This window comes from Micropterus salmoides, unplaced genomic scaffold (assembly GCF_014851395.1).
Source record: "Micropterus salmoides isolate LMB-PRFRI ecotype aquatic unplaced genomic scaffold, ASM1485139v1 Ms_hic_scaffold_17, whole genome shotgun sequence".
Classification (NCBI taxonomy): Eukaryota; Metazoa; Chordata; class Actinopteri; order Centrarchiformes; family Centrarchidae; genus Micropterus; species Micropterus salmoides.
In genome coordinates this window covers 10,817,880-10,827,677 of record NW_024040817.1, presented here as the reverse complement: position 1 = coordinate 10,827,677, position 9,798 = coordinate 10,817,880, and the positions used below count along the sequence as shown (strand labels likewise).

The following is a 9,798-nucleotide window of genomic DNA, read 5'->3' as shown; positions in this document are numbered from 1 at the left end:
AATTGCTAAGGGTATATTAAGCTCTTTTTGCGGATGCTATATTTTAAGGTTGTGTGGTGCAGATTTTACGCCACTGTGCCAATTATAGCAGAAACATTGTATGCAGGAGAGAAAGGGCTCTTTGCTAATTGTGGTTTTAGGGGCAGTTGTCCTTGAAAAGTTCTATCGCAGCATTAATTCTAATGATGAGCAACATTATTTTTCTTGCTTATGAGTATCATCCTTATAAAGTGTTTAATTGGATGTATCTTGTCTTCTTCAGTCCTTTGATATTGGGATTATGGTCTGAGATAGATGATTGGCCGCCTGAGGATATTTCAAGAGTGTGTGGGAGTTTTTTCACTGGTGAATCATGGGTTGAGTTAGAGGCCAATGTAGTAGGTCTACATACTTTATTTCTGCCCTCTTCAGTTATTCAGTAAACCGTGAAGCTGGTTGAGACATGATGTTGCAGTGTCCACTATTGTCATGCTGGCGGTTAGCTTAGTTTAGCATAAAAACAGGGAGCAGGAGCACATAACCTCCCTGTCAAACAACACATTTTTGGTTTTACACTTGATACTGAACAGTCCAACTAATTAATTGGTGAGCTGTAGACATGCTGATGAGAAGATTTTTTGTTTAGACTGTGAGGCTAGCTGTTTCCCTGTTTCTTGTCTTTATGCTAAGCTAAGCTGACCTTCTGGCTCCAACTACATCAATCAGCCATAACATTACTGAAAGGTGAAGTGAATAACACTGATTATCTCTTTACTATGGCTGTCAGTGTGTGGGATATATCAAATGAACATTGTGTCCTGGTCCTCATAGCTAATGTTGTAGAAGCAAGAAAAATGGGCTAGTGTAAATGTATGATGGCTAGACGACTGGGTCAGAGTATCTCCAAAATGGTCTGCAGTACCTATGAAAAGCGGCCAAGGCTCATTGATGCAAGTGGGGAGTGAAGGCTGGCCAGTATGGTCCAATCCAACAGACAAGCTACTCTAGGTCAAATTGTTAAAAAGTTGACACTCTGATAGAAAGGTGACAGAACACACAATGCATACACAATGGAGTCCATGCCTCGACTGGTATGGGCTATTTTGGCGGCAAAAGGGAGATTATTATTATTATTACCAGCAGGTGGTCATAATGTTACAGCCAATTGGTGTATTTACCATACAGATGTGAGAGAGATATTATCTCCTAAACTCTCTGCAAGAAAGCTAAAGGGCATATTTACCCAAATGTCAAACCATTTCTTCAAAACAAATTGAAAATGTGCATTTGTATGTGTCTTTCATTCTGTTTTGACTACATGAAATGTGAAAAAATAGATGTAATAAAGACAACACAGTTGTCATATTTTACAATATTTAATAACAGAGATAAGACGAACCAGGTTTATTTCCAATTAGACATTTCATTAAAGACAGAGTTTTTCATTAAGAGGAAACAAAACACTCAGTTTTCTAAGTATCAGTTCCTATTCCTGTAGCACCACCACATGTCAGCAATCTTTACAATGATTTTGACTATTCTGTTAAAGTGAACATACAAAAACAGAGCATGAACAAATGAGAGTGGCAATGTAATTTATCATGAACAAAATAAAATTGACAAATTATACGTCAGAACATTTGAAGTCAATACCCTGCCCTTCAGGCTACTAAACCCCTCATACCATCTTGGTGCTTCAGCCGTAAACCTTTGAACAACTTACTATCTGACCGTCAGATAAAACCTTTGTCTGTCATCTCCTAAATAAAACACAAATAACATTAAAACTTAAAATTTAATTTAAGATGCAAACAGATAACTCACAATAGATGATGCAAAAGCTATATAGAAAAGAGAGCAGACCAGTAGTTTTCAGGAATTTTAAGTTGTATTATTTACTTTTATAAACAGTGCATTTGAAAAGGGCATTTTTTGATAGATTTGAATGGCAACATACTGTACATGTTTATTAACCACACTGAAGCATAATGAAACAACATTAATAAATGAATATACTGCATGTTTCCGGTTGTATTTTCAAATGTATTTCTTTGCAACATACGTTTCACTCAAACACAACAACGACAAACACTCTTTATCTGGACTTCACATGTGAAACAAAAACAATGGTTTGTTTGGTGTGTGAGTTGTGTGAAAGTGAGATACATAAAGCGTCACTCATGTACAAAATGCAGATGACAAAAGACAAGTAGAAAAACAAATATCTGCCATGAACGAACGTCAGACAGCAGACACTAGCACCATCAGACCAAGATACTTGAATGGATGATTTTTACAGTAAGATATTTTACTAAAAGCATGTCCAAACCTTTTGTAAACAGCTAAATAATGAATGAAATAGGATATGCTTAGAAGTAGGATTAAAAAGAGAACTGGCACTATGACCACGTACATGCCTGGAGAGTGGTTTCATACTGTGTCAATGTGGTGTCACTGTCTAAACATACAGGAGGCTTGTGTTAGTCGGTTAACATTTCTTGAGGTTGTGAGTCCGCCGCTTGCAGATCGTTTCCTTCTCCTTCATCTTGTCCCGTCGGCATTGGATCTGTGGTTTGGCCTTCGGCGGAGAGCTTAGAAGATGGTGCTCCAGCGTTTAGGGGGTGGACGGGACTTGGTTTCTCCCTGGAAAGAAGAGGGAGGATGATGACGTGGCTGAGAAAAACATGGATTTTCTATCCCCAGAGATGATGTCTAAGAGCAATCTGGGGTGATGTAGTTTTCAAGTTAAACCTGTGCTGAAAGGTCATGAAAGGTTTGATTGTCAAATTATTCACATTTATTGGGATTCAAGGGGATCATCCACACTGAAAATAAATAAGAGAGTCAAGGTAGATGACATTTGCAGAAAAATAATCAATGAACATGTGTATGAGGAATGTAATATTTGGGTTTACATGTCACTGTAAAAATGCAAATGTTGCTCTTAAGCTCGTTAGTTTATTATGATGACAGGCTGCTGTGAAAGCGTGTCAATGAAAGAAAATGAATGAAAAGTATTCCAACTGAAATGATGAATCATTATACTGTATTTATTTATTACTCACTGATCTCTGATGAGAGCATCACTGTTGCATTTGGGCAAACACAGATAGAAAATAGTGTTTATGAAGCCCAGTTTAAAGATAGAAAGAGAAAATCTTGTGTACAACAAGGAGGCAAACGAGCGGTAAGCTCACCAGGTTGAAGATTCTGGACAGTGTACTTTGGTCTCTGCGTCTTCTGACTGGCGACTTTGTGCTCTCGGCACGGGGCGACGAGGCCTAGAAAAAGATGCTCTATAAGCACAGATGAAGACCTGAAACCAGGACCTGAGAACACGCTTGCTACTTTGTCATTGTATAACCTTTAACCAGACGTTTAATTAATTTTACATTGATGAGAACATCAGACGTCCCACTACTTTTACAAAATGTCAAACAAAAAACAAGTGCTTAAAAATGTTATAGAGAATTATTGCTGTTGTTGAACAAAAAACACATATCCACAAAAAACATCTTTCCAAAATGAAGAAATGACAGCATACTTCCTTATTGGTGCCCAAACTTTTGTACTTTTTGGACATTTTACACATCTCTTTGTTTACCATCCATCCTCTTTAATTGCATTGGAATTGACCTTTTGGTATTTGGATCTATGTTTTCATTAAGTTCTTTGCTACGATAGTTTCCCATGTGGACAATAAAGGTGGACTGATGTGAGGTTATTTAACTTTTAGAAGCTATACACAAGATATAAAGGTGTAAAGAACATACAATTGTTTCAGTATACAACCTAATTTGACTCTTGTGCTAACTGCAGGTATGTGGTTTCTCTGCAACAGCAGCAGTGCGAAGAAACAGTTGTCTATGTTTTTTTGATATGTTATTGTGAGAGAATAAGGTGATAGAGACATGGAGAAAAACATGAACATGTGACAGGACCAGTCTCAGATAACAGCAACCTTCAGGGGAAAGAAAATGGATGAAAAAGACAAGATAAAGTCCACAGTGAACTGACAGGAAACAGAGGACACAAGTGGAAAATCAGCGTCAAATGACACACAAATGGCTGTCCACAGTTGTCGGACAGATGAGTATAAGGTGGGAAGCCAAAACAGATAGATCTGTGAGTCATCTCTGGCACAGAGGGGATGGATGTGTTACAGAAAAGGAGTGGTGTGGAAGATGAGGAGGACGAGGGTGATGCAGGTCAAGAGGTCCTAAGAGAAAATGTTTACCGGTTGTGGTTCATAAATAGTCGAGCTGTTTCAAAGTCATCCAGAAGCAGTGAGTCACTCTGGATTAAAGCAAAGGAGGGAGTGGGGGGTTGAAATGTAATACATTTACCAATAAGCCAGTAATTGTTGGTGTCAAAAATAAATTAATAAATATTTTTGACTGATCAACCAGAGAATGAAAGTGATATTTTTGTGGCACCCGACAAAAGTGAGCTGCTGGAAGCTTTGTCTTTCAGCTACTAATGTAAATGCTGGTGAATCAGCATCTACTTTCGAATATGTCTTGAATCCACATGCTCAGGTGTTAAAGGCATTTCTCTTCAAGGAGCAAAGCAGTGAAACTGCAACGTGAGAAAGAGAATAGGACTGAAGGTTAGGTAACAGGTGCGCTGCAGACAAAGGACACATTGCGGAGGAGCTCTCTACAGATGGAAATGGGATCATTGCACACAAACACAGAGCAGTGCAGACAGCAGTGGGGCTTTTGTTTGATTCAGAAAGGGAAGATTTTGTCACGTACCAAGCCCAAGACATCTCTCCACTGGACATGAAAGACAAACAAACAGTGACATGATGAGATGAGAGCGTGGTGGCACCTGCATCTGCCTCAACACATCTGAGAATCATCCAGTAGCAAGATAAGCAGTGATGTGGTGGTAAAGTAAAACAAATTAAAACCTTCATCCAGCCATTTCTAATTATGGTGTTGACCAGTGGTTCCCAACATTTTTATTTTGGACTCGTTAAAATTTTTCCTTTTGGTGGCCAGAAAAGGTAAAACTATCCAAATTATGCCTGACCAGAGAAAAGAAAAATATTAATATAAATGTATTTAGCTAAGTATCGTCTTCACAGATTTACCATGTGACCCATCAGAGGGGCCCTGACCCACAGAATGGGAACCAGTCACATAAAAGGTCAGTGTTTGGTCAGTTAACAGACCAATAATCCAGTAATTACATTATAGCTACACATAGAGCAACAAAATGTACCATTATAAATCATTAGAAAGCAGAAAAATTATCGTTTATTTTGAAATACCCCCATCTACAATTTAAGCCACTATGTGTAGAATATTCGTACCATGTTAGCGCTGCAACATCTTTAAGATTGATTCCAATTAAATTTGGTGCAAACGTTCATGGTCCCCAGAAGATAAAGCCTACTGACTTTGGTGATGTCATGACCTTTATATAGTGCTACTAACAGGATGAATGGTTCAATCACCCAGGGAATTATCAGCACATTATCTAAAAGATGGATTACCATTAAAGTTGGTCCATTCGATTCCCCCAAAGGATGTATCCCAATGACATTAGCGATCCGTGGAATTTTACTCAGTCATCAGGTTGAAATTTTAATTTACCCAGGTTATTGGCTTATGACAATGAAATATCTACTGAACTAATGACATTCCATTCAATAGCTAAACATATCTAAAAAACAGTGTTTATTGCTAATTAGCTAAACTAGTGACAAGTGCTTATTAGCAGATGTTAGCATGGTGGCAAACCAATATGGGGAACATGCATGATTCCTGCTGAACACCAGCATGTTAGTATCGTCATTGTGAACATGTTAGCATGCTGTGGCTAACCACTAGTGTGGCTAAATTTTAGTCCTGTTATGTGACTATAGTATATTTAAAATTATTTGGCACAAATGTTTGTTTGTAAACAATAGTGGAGGGGGCTGCTGTCTGACAGCAGCTTAAGCCTACCATTACTGAATGGTTATCAATCCCACACATAATGGCTTAAATGTATCAAATGTACCCAAATATCCTACCCCCGTGTATCCAATAAAACTCCAAGTGGACATCCAATAAAAAGATTCAAACAAATTGCTATTTAAAAAAATGCAGATATTAGATATTTATGACATTGAAAAATATGATGGAGAACATGTCAGACAAGGACGTCATGACTAAAATGTGATGTATCAGTGCACGTCTGGATCTTCACCCTGCGGCTACACCTCTGGAATGATCAATAAAACAGATATTGTGAAAAAATGACACTCACCCTGGATTTAGGACGAGGAGAGGAAACCTAAACACCAAGCAACAACAACAACAGAATGACTGATTGCACAGGGCAGGGAAAAAAGAATAACAAACTCTGCTTTGTAATAAACAAATGAATGAAAATTCCCCCAATAACTCTTTTTTTATCAGTATGTAAATGAAGGTGTCACGCAGCTTTGTAATCAGTGAGGGAGGAAAACAGTTTGGCTGTTTTTGAAACGCTGCTGCACTATTGATGCCAAGAGTTGGATCCAAAGTAAATTAAAAGAAAACACTGACAGTTCCACACTCACACAGTATAAATTAGAGGAAATTGGTTTGTTCTGCATTCTGACTTATGCAACTCATGGCAGTCTCAGAGCAAAACATCTCTCTCTGTTGAGGTCAAAAAACATTTACGATTTGAATAAAACTGAGAATGCTGGCATGACGCAACAAAACTGACTTTACATTCGTGGTTAAAAGTATGTAAAATATGTGTGTGATCTGTGATATGATTTATACAATATGATATCATTTAATCCAAACAACTTACAATGCTCCTGAAGAAATGCACCACAGCATTTTCATTGGTCCGGCGGCGAGCGGAGGATTGCTGGGGTGAGGTAGCCAGGTGACCCCGGAATGACCCCTGTGAGGATCAACAGAGGTCACGTAACTGTATGTGTTGACATGGTATGTTGTTATACCACAAGAGCAAAATGCTACTGATTGAAATCAAATCAAATGGCATCAGTATAACTCAAAAGCACTGAAAATTATTTCTATGCAATATATTCATGATGGATTAGTTTGAGCATGAGCTTGAATAGGCATAATTTCTTTCCTGAAAGTCCAGCTGCACCATACCTCCTTATATAATAATTTTTATAATTATATATACAGTGTCAAGGCCTTAATGGGTTTAAAGTCTCACAACGTGAGAAAGAAACCAATTGAAGTAGACAAGAACTACAAGAAAGGACTCAAACAACATTCTATGATGAGAAATCTGAAAATTGAATCAATTAAAGGCAATTAAAATATTAAATTCAAACAACGTGAAAGTACAATATACATATAAATATACAATATACAACATTTAAGCTTTATCAGACGTAGCTGGCTGACAAACTGTCACTCTGTGTGAAACCAGTCAGTCACGAGTCCCTTCTTTTTTTGTGGGCGTATGAAGTATGTATATGTTTGAAGTGTGCAGCTAACACGACCTTCAAAACAACCTCACATATCTGACCTTCTCTGTCTGCGCTGCTGGCATCTGCTCATCCTAATTATCTTGTATTTTCTGTTAGTTGTCTTTAAGTTTCATCAATATTATAAAGTAAAAATCATGAATCTTAAACCTTTTGTGGTTGTTTTTTGGTAATTTTTTGGTGTATTATATTACAAGTGCAGGACAGAGAGCTTATAACATATGAGGGAAAAGATCTAAGCACAAACCTTTCTTTTACACCGTCTTTCTAAAAATTACTGAATACACAAAATTCGAGATCTGACATGCACGTGTTATACGTACTCAAAAACAGACTTGGATGTCAGATGAAAGGGGTCTGTATGAGAGCAGCTCTGACTGCAGAGGGCCCCTGCTATCACAGAGTGTTGACTCTTGAACTTGAAAGAGGTTTTCTATCTGCAGCTCAGGGCCAGGCTGACATTACAAACAAAATGTTCCTGCACCGTGGTAAATTTAGCGTAGGCTTACTTCTTCTTTCACAACATCTCAGTGGATATACACATTATTTCTTTAACTTGTACTGCAAGAATCTGAACTTGGATAAAAGAGTTTTTCAGAAAAATCTGGACTGAAGACTGCATGTTTTGAAAATTCAGTTGTTAATGCTTTAAGAGACATTTTTGGTTAATAATAGTAAGATAATAATGATTTTATAGTCATTTAAAACATACATACATACATAATATGTTCAAGTAACACATAAAGCACCTGCTTAAAATTCAGTTACAACCACTTCTCAGTCAACAGTCTAAATAATTAAATTTTCATAATTTAGATAAATATAAAACAGATCAACCTATATGAAAGATAAAGATAAAACTAAAGGAAAGGGTCGGCTGGCAAAAAAAAAAAAAAAAAATTCAGAAGAATAGTGAGTTTAAATTTTCTCTTTCAATTACATTAAAATCACAGTTTTTTTTCTTCAAAAAATAATCATATTTAGAATAATATATTTAGAGAATCACCATTCGAAAGTGGCGTCTGGTTAGGGAAATAAGCCACCGGTGCTCTGCTCTAAAGGAGCAGAGCACCGGCAGCTATTGTCAAAAAGCCCTTCAGCAAGGTGCAAAACCTCAAACTGAGAAATGCACTTTCTCTCCTTAGAACTAGTATCTGCTTGTGCAGGGTGTTACTGTAACTTAGAAGTTAATTTGAATGTTTCTATAAATATTTATTATTTTCTAAAAAAGTATCTTGAAAGTTATGGAGACAAGTGAAAGGAGATGTGCTGAGATGTGAGAAATGTGCTGCCCACCCCAACTTTTACATCTTAAACTTTATTAAAACATTTACAAATAATGGATAATCTTTAAAAAACTGTCACAAAACTGAAAACAGGGTTGTTTTCCTAGCTCATGAATAGCTGACATTGCTTTCACAGGACAGCAACAAAACCACATAATCTATCAATCAGATGATTGTAATTATGCGGAGGAACTGAAATTCTTCAACTAGACACACCAGACAGCACTAGAATTTCTAACAATTCCAAATTCAACAAAGCACTAAAACCTTGTAGAATTTAGCCCAGTATTGTAGTACAATGATGAAAAATTATCAAATTATTTTTGCATGATGTTAAAGTTTTAAGAGACATTGGGAGCAGTGATGTTTAATTTGAAAAAAACTCACCTTGCTCCTTTTCTTTTTGTCTCCACCAAAGAACTTGCTAATCTGATCCATTAGACCAGGGTTCTTCTTTTTCCTCCCGAGCCCGAAGGTGCTCTGCCCTGAGGTGCTTGCCGTAGCCATGCTAGTTGCTGAGGTTGGGTGGATTTGACCTCTCTCTTATTTACTAAGTAGTCCTCTTCCAAGCAAGTCCACAGTGCCAAAACACGGCTCTGCTGCTTCTTCAGGGTGGTTTGCAGCTCTTCTGATGCGCAGGGGCCGTCTTTGAAGGTGTTGTCTCCTCAGTCCCAGGGCACCATGGGACATGAGGAGGGTCAGGTGGGGTGTTGGGTGGTTGCATTTGCTGTGAGATCCATGGTTCTGGCTTGGATCCAGGCATTCTTTGGAGCTTCAGTGGCTGTGTCAGTCACTGCCGCCCTCCGCATGGGCACAGCCATTGTTCCTCTCCCCATCTGCTTCACGCAGGCCGCAGGGACAACAAGGGTTATCTCTGAGTCTGCACTCACACCCTGATGCAAAGCAGTCCACAGCTCTGTGAGGCCATTGTTGAATCAGCCTCATATATTTTCTTAATGGATTGTGTTTAAATTAGATGTACAGTCACCCAGATTAACATATGGAGAGGCCCAGAAGAAAGGAAACGCTTGTTGTGTCAAAACCTGTGAACATGAGCCAAGTAACTGTGTCTGCACA

The 9,798-nt window shown here is 38.0% G+C and overlaps 1 protein-coding gene across 6 annotated transcripts; it reads right to left on the bottom strand.

The window, feature by feature from the left end:
* Window positions 1-1,342: 1,342 nt before the first annotated feature.
* mbpa (myelin basic protein a) lies at window positions 1,343-9,415 on the bottom strand. 6 transcript variants are annotated; one of them, XM_038725851.1, is made up of 7 exons: window positions 9,109-9,415; window positions 6,778-6,873; window positions 6,241-6,267; window positions 4,737-4,757; window positions 3,177-3,260; window positions 3,045-3,065; window positions 1,343-2,622 (listed from the first exon to the last, which is right to left on the bottom strand). In XM_038725851.1, the coding sequence occupies exons 1-6, from the start codon at window positions 9,226-9,228 to the stop codon at window positions 3,063-3,065; spliced, it is 351 nt and encodes a 116-aa protein (XP_038581779.1). In that variant the 5' UTR covers window positions 9,229-9,415; the 3' UTR covers window positions 1,343-2,622; window positions 3,045-3,062. The 6 variants fall into 6 exon arrangements, with proteins under 6 accessions (XP_038581779.1, XP_038581777.1, XP_038581781.1 ...); XM_038725849.1 differs by lacking the exon at window positions 3,045-3,065; XM_038725853.1 differs by lacking the exon at window positions 4,737-4,757 and having other exon boundaries at window positions 9,109-9,413.
* Between the last annotated feature and the right edge of the window lie 383 nt (window positions 9,416-9,798).